The sequence below is a fragment of the Schistocerca gregaria genome, chromosome 2 (assembly GCF_023897955.1).
Source record: "Schistocerca gregaria isolate iqSchGreg1 chromosome 2, iqSchGreg1.2, whole genome shotgun sequence".
Lineage (NCBI taxonomy): Eukaryota > Metazoa > Arthropoda > Insecta > Orthoptera > Acrididae > Schistocerca > Schistocerca gregaria.
In genome coordinates this window covers 633037940-633051328 of record NC_064921.1, presented here as the reverse complement: position 1 = coordinate 633051328, position 13389 = coordinate 633037940, and the positions used below count along the sequence as shown (strand labels likewise).

The 13389-nt window shown below is 40.2% G+C and overlaps 1 protein-coding gene across 1 annotated transcript in view; it reads left to right on the top strand.

Moving 5' to 3' along the window:
* Positions 1-10531, top strand: part of LOC126335909 (ankyrin repeat domain-containing protein 39-like) — a 49885-nt gene extending 39354 nt beyond the window's left edge. The window contains exon 5 of the mRNA XM_049999382.1: positions 7315-10531. Within this exon, the coding sequence (XP_049855339.1) occupies positions 7315-7748 (434 nt within the window). The 3' untranslated portion in view covers positions 7749-10531. The remainder of the gene's footprint in view (positions 1-7314) is intronic.
* The last annotated feature ends 2858 nt before the right edge of the window (positions 10532-13389 follow it).

Below are 13389 nucleotides of genomic sequence, written 5' to 3'. Positions count from 1 at the left end.
ACCCAAGGAGCAGCGAGAGAAATCCGAACAGAAGACCCCTAAGACCAAGGAAATTGCAGTGGCACTCTCACCACTGCTACCTACAAGCTCTGCATCTGAGGATGGGGTGGAGATTCTGGCATCTTCTGAGGACCACATCTTGCCAGACCCTCAGACACAATGAATATAGACTGCTCAGGCAATAAGGCGGTGGCAGCAGGTGAGTCTGAGGCATAAACTGCCTCATTGAATGTTCCATGCCTTCCTACTCTCACAATGTTGTCATCCTCCAGTGGAATTGCAGCGGTTTTTTCCACCGCCTGGCTGAGCTATGGCAACTGTTAAGCTTTACACATACTATCTGCATTGCCTTCCAGGAAACCTGGTTCCAGGCAATGCAGACCCCTGCCCTCTGTGGCTATAAGGACTATTACAGAAACCATAGAGGCTAAGATTGAGTGTCAGATGGAGTTTGTGTTTATATCCTGAACTCAGTCTTGCCCCTTTCAAACGACTCTTGAAGCTGTGTTTGTCAGAATAAGGATGACACAGAAAATAACTGTCTGCAATGTATATCTTCCTCCAGATGACGAAGTACCTGTGAATGTATTGGCTGCACTGATTAATGAACTCCATAAATCTTTCCTGCTTTCGGGAGATTGTAATGCCCATAACCCCCATGTAGGGTGGCACCTTGTTTACTGGCCGAGACAGACATGAGCCACACATTTCAGTGTGGCTCGTGGTAGTTACTCGGCCATTGATCAGGACATCTCCCATCTATCCACTGGAGATTACATGACGACCTGTGTGGTAGTGACGATCATTTCCCCATCTTCCTATAACTGCCCTGGTCTCAGGCACATGGAGGCCTGCCCAGATGGGCTTTAAACAAGGCGGACTGGGGAACTTTCGCCTCTGCTGTCATTGTTGAATCTCCCCCACATGGTAACATCAATGTGATGGTTGAGCAGGTGACTACAACAATTGTTTCTGCAGCGGAAAATGCGATTCCTTGCTGTTTAGGGTGCCCCCGGCATAAGGCAATTCCTTGGTGGCTGCCGGAAGTTGCTGAAGCAATTAGGGAGCATCAGCGAGGTCTACAGTGATATAAATGGCATCCTTCAACGGAGCACCTCATAGCCTTTAAATTGCTCTGTGCCCACGTTCGCCACCTTACCAAACGATGGAAGCAGGAGTGTTGGGAGAGAGACGTCTTGACCATTGGGTGCCATATGTCACCTTTCCAAGTCTGGGGGAAGATCAAACGTATTTTCGGGTGCCAGACCCCAACAGGCGTTCTCGGTGTTACCATAAATGGCGCGTTTCCTACTGATGCAAACGTAATTGCTGACCACTTTGCTCAAGCTTCTGCGAGGGGGCGGCCTTTCGCACTCTCATACGGCAGGTGAAAGGGAAAGTCCTCTCATTCACTACACGTCACAGTGAATCCTATGATGCCCCATTTACAGAGTGGGAGGTGCTCATTGCCTTGCACATAGCCTCGACTAAGCTCCTGGACCTGATCATATCCACAGCCAGATGATTAAACATCTCTCATCTGACTACAAGCAACATATCCTCTTCATCTTCAACCAAATCTGGTGCGATGGCGTCTTTCCATCGCAATGACGGGAGAGCACCATCGTTCCGATGTTCAAACCCGTAAAAAGCTGCTTGGTGTGGATAGCTAATGGCCCATGAGCCTCACCAACGTTCTTTGTAAGCTGCTGGAATGTATGGTGTGTCGGCAGTTGGGTTGGGTCCTGGAGTCACATGGCCTACTGGCTCCATGTCAGGGTGGCTTCCACCAGGGTCATTCTACCACTGATAAATTTGTGTCCCTCAAGTCTGCCATCCGAACAGCCTTTTCCAGGTGCCAACACCTGATTGCCGTCTTTTTTGACTTACGTAAAGCATACGACATGACCCGGCGACATCATATCCTTGTCACATTGTATGAGTGGAGTCTCCAGGGCCTGCTCCCGATTTGTACCCAAAACTTCCTGCTGCTCTGTACTCTTCGTGTCCAAGTTTGGTGTCTCCCATAGTTCCATCCATATCCAGGAGAATGGAGTCCCGCAGGGCTCTGTATTGAGTCTCTCTCTGGTTTTAGTGGTCATTAATGGTCTAGCAGCAGCTGTCGGGCCCTCTGCCTCACCTTCTCTTTATGCAGACAACTTCTGCATTTCTTATTGCTGCTCCAGTACTGGTGTTGCTGAGCGTTGTCTACAGTGAGTGATCCACAATGCGCAGTCATGGCTTCCAATTTTCTGCCATGAAGACATCTGTCATGCATTTCTGTCGGTGTGTCATACCATGCATCCGGAACCAGTACTTTACCTTAATGGAAATAGTGGAGACATCGATTCTTAGGTTTGGTTTTTGAAGCTTGTTTGACTTGGATTCCTCACCTTCGTCAGCTTAAACGGAAATGCTGGCAGCGCCTCAATGCCCTTCACTACCTGAGCAACATCAACTGGGCTGCAGATCACTCTACACTGCTGCAGCTCTACAGAGCCCTATGTTCAATCCCGCCTTTACTATGGGAGTGTGATTTATGGTTCGGCGGCGCCCTCAGCATTGCATTTTCTCAACCTATTGCACCATTGTGGGGTTCGACTAGCAACAGGAGCTTTTAGGACGAGTCCAGTGACAAGTGTACTGATGGAGGCTGGAGTCCCTCCAGTGAAGATTAGATATGCACAACTGCTCGCCAGTTAGATTGCACACATTCGTAGCTCTCCTAAACATCCTAATTACCGCCTCCTTTCCCCAATCACAATGGTTCTCCGCCCGCATATGAGGCCCAGGTCAGGGTTAATGATTGCAGCTGGCGTGCAATCGCTTCTATCTGAACTGGAGTCCATCCCATCACCACCTCTCCTCAAGGTTCATTCACATACACCTCCATGGTGTAGACCTAGGCCGCAGCTTCGCCTGGACCTCAGTTCAACCCACAGCTCACCACTGTAACTTCCCCTCGATTCTTGACGTGTACCGAGGCCATGAAGTGTTTTACGCCGACGGCTCGATGGCTGTTGGTCACGTGGGCTTCGCATATGTCCATGGAGGACATATTGAACAGTATTCCTTGCCCGATGGCTGTGTTGTTTTCACTGCAAAGCTGGTGGCTATATCTCGTGCTCTTGAACACATCTGTTCATGCCCTGGGGAGTCGTTTCTTCTGTGTACTGACTCCTTGAGCAGTCTACAAGCTATCGACCAGTGCTACCCTCATCATCTTTGGAAGCGACCTTCCAGGAGTCCATCTATGCCCTTTTTAGGGTCCGGTCATTCAGTGGCTTTTGTGTGGACCCCAGGGCATGTCAGAATCGTAGGCAATGAACTTGCCGATAGACTGGCTAAACAGGCTACACGGAAACCGTTTCTGGAGATGGGCATCTCTGAACCTGACCTGAGTGAGCATTTTTCGGCTTTGGGAGATGGAATGGCATAACAGTACACACAACAAACAGCATGTCATTAAGGAACTATGAATGTGTGGAAGTCTTCAATGCGGGCCTCTCGCAGGGAATCATTTGTCCTCTGTCGGCTCTGCATTGGCCACACTTGGGCGAACCATGGTGGCCTCCTACACTGTGAAGACCCGCCTGAGTGTCGGTGTGGCACCCGATTGACAGTGGGACGTGTTCTGGTGCACTGTCTCACTTTGACTGCCCAACGACGAAATCTTGGGTTACCAGACTCGTTGCTGCTCATGTTATCTGACAACGTCTCATTGGCTGATTTAGTTTTACGTTTTACTCGTAAGGGTGGGTTTTGTCATTTGATCTAAGTTTTTGCGCATGTCCTATGTCCCTCTGTGTCCTCCACCCTAATGCTTTTAGGGTGGAGGTTTTAATGTGTTGCAGAGTGGCTGGCTTTTCCTTTTTATTCTCATGGTCAGCCAGCCACTGTAATTTGCTTTCTTGTTGTACTCTTTCTGTTTCTTGCATGTCTCTGTTGTTTTCTTGTCCTCTTTTGTTCCTTTTAGTGTTCATTGCCTGTCCTTCATTCCTTTGGTTTTTCCTTTCTTTCTCTTTTGTGTTACATGTTTTGTTCTTACTCTCACATTTTTGGCATTATTTAGTAGGAACAAGGGACCAATGACCTAGTAGTTTGGTCCCTTCTCCCCCCCCCCCCCCCTCCACTCTTTTTAACCATCCGAGCAACCACCACCATTTATCATATTCCCCATCTCTATCAAGACTGTTCGCTGCACCACCCACTATCACTACCTGATCATCCTTTGTAAAATACCTACATAACTCGCCTATGCTGTCAGTCACTTGAGCCAACCCTGCACTAGGCTTCACAATGTGGGTGACCGGGTACTCACTCTGCAACACTTCGTGCAGCTGCTGGCCCACACTTCTACCATGTGAACTACTAGCAGCAGAACCTTTTTCTTTATCTTAGACTCTGAAGCTGACCTAGGCCTCCTAACTGCTGAGAACTGCTGCGTGTTCCCTACATCTATAGCTACATGAGGCTCCTCTCCACTCAACTCTGACAGTTGGTCAAATCTATTGCACATACGCAAAGTATAACTGTCTGAATACCTCCTCTTCCTAGCTGCCTTCTTGCCAACTGCCAGTTCCCATTCGCCACCACCCTTCACCCTCCTCAACCTATCTAATTCATCCTTTGCACATTGTAATTGCTCCTAAAGGCCACAGATCTTATGCTCGTGCTCCTCGATCAACTTATTTCTATTACAGATTCTGCATTCCCAGGAGAGGATCTTGCTAGAATGTCCACCTGCTTCCCCACTGCATTCCCCCCAGTGAAAATACTTTGAACAAATCACACACCGTAACCATTACTCACAAACCTAACAGCAGAACTATTTATAGAACTAACAATAGGGGTGTCAAGAAATTCTCTGTCTACTAAGAAAGCAACTACTTGTATTAATACTACTACACCACATCTAATAGAAATACCAACAGAACTTCACAAAATTATTAGCTAAAACCAAAAATTCAAATGGCCACTAGAACACTCAACCAAGTTAAAACACTGAATGAAAATTTTACTGAAATATTTCACTAGAAACAATTAGAAACGTCAGCTTAAAACTAAAGCACAAAATTTGCTAAATTACTACTACGCACAGAAAAAAAAAAAAGGTGAGAGAATGTTTCCGAAAGTTTATTAAATCATTATTCCATCACAAACAGTATGAAACTCCGCTGAAAACTATTAAAATTAATAACTGTATAACAGTGCACAATCAGTACTTGGCTTTATAACCGCTACACCCGTACTGCACGCCACAAAATGTAAACACACTACTGAGGCGTGAGGCTGAGACACTCACGGATAACAGACCACTCGATTCAATAACACCGGAAGGTGGACTGAGATTAATGAAAAATCCACTAATGAGTTGCTTCTACAGCAAATATTAACACAAATAGACTTTAAACTTCAAAATAAGTAACTGAAGACACTGTGCGTGTTCCACTAGTTTCTGTAGGGCAAGGATTTCATTCTGGGTAATGTTTATGTAGGAATTCGGGATTGGAGAACAGGAGTATTTTACGCATGCAGCAGAGGTGGTGCAAGAGGTTTTGGGCCTGATTTATATTGTTCTACAGGACAAGGTTGGTGAGGGCCGTAGACTGAAAGAACTTGATCAGATAGAGATCATTCTGGAAGGGTGGGTCACCACCAGAAATGAGTACTTTGATGGTGTGGCCATTTGGAGGGATTCCTTGAGCAGGGCAACAATGTAGGAGATGTATATGAGGCTAGGTTCAGTCTAGCGATAGGAAAATTTTTCTGTATTGGCATTGATGGAAGCAGCAAGAATCCATATTGGAAGGTAAAAACACACACAAATATGTAGAATGTCTAGGAAGACAAAACCAGATGAAGTATAGTAATAAGTGGCTAAAACAACATGAAGTACAATAAACTGAAATGAAAACAAAATAGACATGAAAGTGGGACACAACCAGAATCAGAATAGAAATGAAAATTAATAAGATAATGGTAATTGTGCGAGGTGTAGGTCTGTGGCTGGATATGGGTGGAGAGACTGGGGCATAATGTGTGAATGGATTGGGTAAGGTCAGTCTTGTGTGTGCATGAATATAGGAAAAGTCTGTTAGGTATGTGGTGCAGGCAGGGCCAGGAATACCTGTGAAAATACACTTTGGTGAAGGAAGGTTGTTTGATTGGAGTGGAGGTTCAGGAATAATTATATTGATGGGGAGAATGACTTGGACAGGACCTCACACCTGTGGTCCGTGCAGTGTGCACCTGTTGCTGTGTGTTGTGCACTGGCAAGACCTTTGGCACAGGACAGATCTGGTGCATCACAGGTGGCTTGGTATGCCAGTGAAAACTCGTGTGTGGTTTGTGAGGTGACAGCGAAAGAAGGAAAGAAAGGGGATGGACTCTAAGTGGTGTGAAACTCCGCTGCAGAGTGAAAATCTCATTCTAAGTGGTGTGATAGATAATGGTAACAAAGGGAAACAGCACTGGGTTGTGGTATGAAAGAGAAGTTGCTAGGAAAGATCAAGCAGTGGAAAATCCAAGTTGGCATAATAACAGTATGAATAATGATAGTGTATCACCACATAGAATGGGCATTAATTAGAGTTAAAAACACACAAATGGCATATATGGCCACTGTCATATTGGGGCACTGAGGCTTACTGTGTGGTATTTGTTTCAGTACAAATTTTTGTGTATGCCTCTTTTTTAATTGTATGGCAAAGAGTATTTTCTTTTGGAAATGTGATATTAAGAAATCTTTGTCTATCTGTGTTTTGGGTTTGTGCTTCCGTAAGTGAATATGAGAAAATCTCAGCTCATGAGGATTCACATTGCAATTGTTCAGTCATCTATATATAAACTGATAATTGTAATGTACCACAATGTAGCATTGTGTGCAATTGGTACTCATTAAAGGAATTTCAATTTTAATGATAAGAACATTTTAATGTTCATTACTTCTGGGTATTGTTCCTCCTTGTAGTAGTGTTGCACGAAGGAATCCGAACTTGCTGCTTTCATATTGCCACCCTAGGCACCTCACTTCTATCCCTATCCCATCCCTTTTCAGAGTTGAAAAAGAAAAGTACATAAAATACTTTTCATATTATTAATCATTTACATAGTTAAAAAAAATCATATCAGTTTGTGGGTTGTTGGGGATGGGGCTGGAAAGTACCAGTCTGGTTAGTGCTAATTAATGCATTGAGTGAAATGACATACTAACAAATGTGTTGACTTTATGCAAGTTATTGAGTTATTTTGTAGTACAGAATGATACACTTACTTGTTGGCAGTAAGATTGCGTATTTCCCTTTCTGACAGCCCAGAATGGTGATATGTCTCGTGTAAAGAACCTCTTAGAGCGCGGTGTCCCTGTTGATAGCAGAGACTCTGCTGGCTACACTGCACTACATTATGCTGCACGGGCTGGACATGCTGCCATATGCCAACAACTTATTGCAGCTGGAGCGTTGTTGGACGCAAAGACACGTGCTGGAGGAGCTACACCTCTACACAGAGCAGCAGCATCTGGTAAACTACATATTGTCCAACTGTTATTGGAAGCTGGGGCAAATAGTGCAGTTACTGATGCAGATGGGAGAACAGCTTTACACCGTGCTGCAGAGGAAGGACATTCTGATGTTGCAGAATTTCTGTTAAAGAATAATATACAGTTAAACAACATGAAAGATATTAAAGGGCGCCTAGCAGTTGAATGTGTTAAGGATCAGACCATGCTTTCTGTTTTTTTATAAAAGAAACAATAAAAAGAGTAGCAATATTCTTTTTAGTAGAACACATTAAAACACTATTTACTGTGTGTCTTTTCAACTACTGAAATGAAATAATTTGTGGCTTGTGACAACTCCTGGAAAATTGAACTGTTGAAAGAACTGATCGTAATTTGAAATTTCAAGTTATTACCATTACAACACTTCCTCTTTAATCAATTAATAGAAGCAGTTGCAGCTAGAGATGCAAAGTATGGATTCGTGATAGAAAAGCTTCAGTTTCATATTGTATCACCATTGTTTTACATATGCACCTTCACTGTCTCGTTTGTTCCCCTTTTCAGCCTTGATATGAATGTTATTTTTGTTGCTTTCTTTGCCACTATTTCTCTAGTTTGGCTATCTTCCTCTGCCATATAAGTTTTAACATTTTTGATAGTCTTAATCATACTTTTCTCACATATTTACATGTAATATACAGTGGTAAAATAGTTGCTTTGACACTGTTGTAATTTTCATAGTATAAAAAATGTGTAAAGTGAAAGTTTTTGGATGAAACTATTACAATTACTTTGACAGAAATTACAAATCTTCAGCATGTGTCGTATAAACGGATATCTTTAAAACAACTTCATTTCTTTGCCAGCTTTTGCTTTAATTATGTGCTAATTCTGGTCTGCATTTTTGCTTACTATTTTGATTACATAAAACCTGAGTCGGTTTGTGGGGCTTGGAAAAATGAACCTCCTGATTCCATCTGGATTACCATCTGTTTATTGTTTCCATAATAAAAACTGCTCCATCCTAGTCTCATAACACTAGTGCACTTCTGACATAAAAATCCACCACATCCTTTTAAAAAAAATATTTAAAGTTTGAGCATAATGGTTGACATTCTGTTTTGAACTATTTATAGTATCAAGATATTACGCAGTGATTACATATGTAGGCACTTTCTATTCGAGAAGATCACTTTTACCAAAGAGATTCATGCAAAAGTAACTGAATCTTGGCTATACAAGTAGTTAAACAAATGTAAGCCATAAATTGAAATTGAAAATTATTCTGTTCAGTTTTAGGGCACTGGCACAGATTTAAGCCATACACTGAAATTGAAAACAATTCTGTTCAGCTGTAGGGCACTGGCAAATTCAGCTACAGTATTACAAATTAGTAATGTTGAAGGCTGAATAGCACAGCGACATTACTTTTAGAAGTGGACAGTGCCAAAATGAGTGCTTGATGTTAAAACCAGAGAATTCAGTGTTTACTTCATTAAATGCAAAAATGTTACCAGATCAAAATTTGATTGTTGTTCAGTACATTGGGCATTTGGTCGGTTTTGTGGCTTAATAGCAGAGAACACAGCTGTTAAGAGCTCTGCTGAGTAGTTTTTAGTGGTAATTGCCACAGTGTTACTCCTTGTAGAAAAATCAGTTTCCTGTCGTCTCCTTTTTCTTGCAAGATGATGTTCCACAAAGGCTGTGTACATTGGAAGGATTCAGTTAACATACCAGAATTGATTTTTTTCCTGACAGGTGCTCGCAGCTTTTTTGTGTTGGTAAAATGATTTGTGAAATGAGTTCATAGTGCAACTTGCTAAGTGTTGTGTTGCATTTATCACTCCTCCTAACGGTCCCAGTGCTTATATTATTATTATTATTATTATTATTATTATTATTATTATTTCCTATTTGAAAAATGTGAAAGCTATTTAATTGCCAAAGGAAAATCAGATCTTGAAATAATTAAGTACCCTCTATGCAAATGCAATTAAATAGTATGAGGTTTTGCTTGTGGACCAAAATGCAATGCTGTGACTATTCTTAGATGGTTTTTTATTATGATTTGACAGTATTTTATTTTTGGAGTCATGCAATACTGTATAAATTTTTTATTTAAGTTTATACTATATTAGCATTGCTAAAGTTAATTTCATTAGTAATGAATTTAGTATGTTAGTCTCACTTAGCTTCAGTGGATTGTGATTTTTTTTTTGTTCCTAATCAAACATTTATTTTCCTAAGTTAAAAATTATAAATTATTATTGGTTAGTTGTATATGATAGAGTTTCTTGTGGTACTACTGAAGCACATTGTAAATCACAAACAGAGCTGTTCAGTTTCCAACAGGTTGACAATACTTAACTGTGCTGATGAGTTGTTAACACTGATTATTTATGTTTAAAAGTATAATGCACTGTAATGTCATTACTGAAATAAATATTTCTTTTGTTTCATGTGTTAATATGTAGGAATATCTGGGTAGAAACATTAATAAAGTAAATGAAAAGCTAATATCTCTGCTTGGTGCAAAAAATTAAATGTGCTGTTTTTGCTACAGATACCTTACTTCTCTGTGGAGAGACTTCTAATCTGTGAGGTTTTTGTTCTTGTGACTTATCCCCTATCATATGCTTATGAGAAGAGCTCTGAGTAGTAGTAGTAGTAGTAGTAGTAGTAGTAAATACCATTAAGCAAGAATCTTAATTTATTTGTCGCAGTAACCACAAATAAGATTATTTTTAAAGCTAAACTAAATATTAGAAGGCAGACTGCTGATGTGGTAATTTGTGTACATTTGTCCTACTCTGAGAGAAATTAGAGTTTGAAGATCTAGTTAATCTTTCTTCTGTTATTGTTAATATTCCATTCTAATTCAAATGATGGTGTAAGTTATAGTACAGGAATTCTCCAAAAGCAATACAATTACTTTTCTGCACTATTCCTATTGATAATTTTACAGTGTGTGCTGTTAATCATTTTCATTAGTATTTAGTTGAGAAATAAAATATCTGAGGCTCTAAATTTTGTCGTTTTATTTGTTTTTAATGTTAACTTAAGGAGTAGGTAGTCTCTCTTACAATTCTGTCTGAACATGCAAATCAACATTATTTATGAGAAAGTGCTGAAAAGTAATGCCTCCATATTTTTCATTTGCAAACAACTCTTAAAGTTTTTTAAAATAAAACACGTTATTAACATTCTATATCTTTATTCTTCTTGTCTACAAATTTGCAGCTCTCTGCCGCTAGAGGGCTCTGAATTATTGCATGTAATTTGATGGTGTGTAACACAACGATGTATGTCAGTGTGTGAGAAACAGTGTGCTGCAATAGAGTTTTGAAGATTTCATCCGCACATGGAGCTCTCTCACCTTCAGCATTGACACACAAGAGTGCTGCAGTATCTGCAACAGACACCTTGTGCTAACTGTCATTGATCATTCTCCATACAATTCTGATTTTGCTTGGTTTTTGGCTTAAAGAACACTTTTGTGGACTTCACTTTGATAGTGAGGAAGTAGTACAAGCAAAAGTGAGGTTATGGCTCTGTCAATGAGGTCAAGCATTCTACAGTGATGGTGTCAACAGACTGGTCTCTTGTTGGGAGAAATGTTAGTTATCAGGGTGTTTTTGTTGAGAAATAAATATGTAGGCATGAAGAATAAAGATTTAGTACGTTAGTAATTTAAGTTGCATTAAAAAAAAGCATTTAGTTTTCACATATATTCGGAGGCCTTACTTTTCAGCACTCTCTCAAAATTAGCTGCTGCTTATGGAAAGGGGATTTTTTTTTTTTTTTGGGGGGGGGGGGGGTGGCATGTTCAGGGAGTGCTGCTTTTTGTTAATCAAAGAAACGTAATGGTTTCAGATTAATCAACACTTTTTGAAAATTCTAATTATATTGGTGTAGGTGGGATATTGAAGTACTTTAAGGTAAGTGTTCTCAGTTGGTACTTAACTCCAGTCATATTTTTAATACACATTATCTGAAAGTGTATCAGGTTTTATGTATGTATATTGTTCCCATTGCCTTGCTTATTGGACCACATGAGTCATTTCACATTAAATTTTTCTTTGAAGGTTGTATTCTTCAATTTTTGCTCTCCACTCAATACTGTGTTGTTCTTTTTGTTCTTAATTTTCTCAATTTGTCTTAAGTCTCTATAGGTCTTCTTTGTATCATTCCTGCTGAAAATTTTTGGTTCTTGAAAAGAATATCAATTTTGTCTTCATTCTCAGTATGTTATCTGGAGTCCAACTGCTTTAAGAGCTTGCTGAATTTCTTGAAGCTGTTGTCCTCCTATCTGCTTTTTGTAAAATTTTGTTTCTTTGTGTTCACAGGTAGTGAAAGAAATGAAAGTTGTTTTCTTCTTCATAGAGCTGATGATTGGCTCTCTCTCTCTCTCTCTCTCTCTCTCTCTCTCTCTCTCTCTCTCTCTCTCTCTCTCTTTACAGTTTCATTTATTTGGATTCTTGAAGAGTCCATCCATTTTGTATTTATATAAGCTCTCGTGTCTTTTTTTAAGCTTTCGAGGAGCTGATCAATTCTTCTTTGATTTTTTATTAAATCAGGTTTTTGCAAGCATAAGTAGCTTCTGGGAGAGCTAAGATTTTATAGTGTTGGATCTTAGTGTCTATTGACAAGCATTTCGTATTTATACATTGACTATGCTAGAACATGAGTTTTTTTTTTCATTTCATTGGTTCTGTTTTACCGTGTTACTTTCTCACTTAAGTTATGCTTAATGATTTCTTCAGTATATTTAAACTGTAGAACTGTGGTGATTTTTTGACAGATTACAAGGACTTTACTTATATACAGGGGTTTCATGGACATGTCAGTTTTCTAATAAGACATTTGTAATCATATTTTTAAGGTAATTTCTTGGAGACTGGTGATCTGGACACAAACTTCTTCTACGTCAAGAGTTAAGAGAACTAAATTATGCACAAACCCCAGGTAGTTCATTCTTGCTGAGGGCTTTGCTCCAATTTTGGTTTAAGGTGGGGTTTCCATTTTGTCAAATCTATGACATAATTGAGGGCTACATCGAAAAGTAGTGCCAAAAACCCATCACCTTATCTAAGACCAGTTGCGATCATCAAAGCATTTGAAATTTCTTCCTGAATTTTTCCTTGGAAAAATGATTACTTGAAACCATATCAAAATCCTTCCAGTAGTTTGTGAGATTAGCCTTCGCATACAAAAATTTGGTGGGGGACTTGTAGTAATATGTGTAAATTATTAAGAGTAAAGGGTGGCAAAGAGTGAAAGTGGAAGATAGAAAATTATAAGGGGCAGTCAAATGAAGAGAGACAGATGGAAAACAATTAAGTAAACAGATTATTATTCCAGAAGTAATCAGCATAACTGTTAATAGATTTAGCCCATTCGTAGCCAAGGTGGTCAATACCTTATGGAAAAATGTTTGCGGTTGCCTATGTGACCATGATTGTACCCATGCACGCACCTCTTCACCCGAAACAAATCAACAGCCATGAACAATGTCTTTCCTAAGCGCTCCAAAAATATCAAAATCGCATGGGGAGAGATCTGGACTGTGTGGAGGATTTGTAAGGACTTCCCAGCGAAACATGGGTGGCCAAGGTTGTTTCAAGTACACTTCGGAAATTTCATCTGGAACCCATTACACATCCTCAAAATAGTCCTGATCGCTCCGTTTGCAGTTTCCATATTTTTGGAGCCTTGATGAAAGACATTCATGGGCGTCAATTCGGACAAAGAGATGCAGCCTGGACACATTTGTGGTTCCATAGGTGACCGCAAACATTATTCCATGAAGGCACTGACTGTCTTGTCTCACAGTTGGACAAATGTATTAACAGTGATGACAATTACTTTTGAAATAATAAACAGTT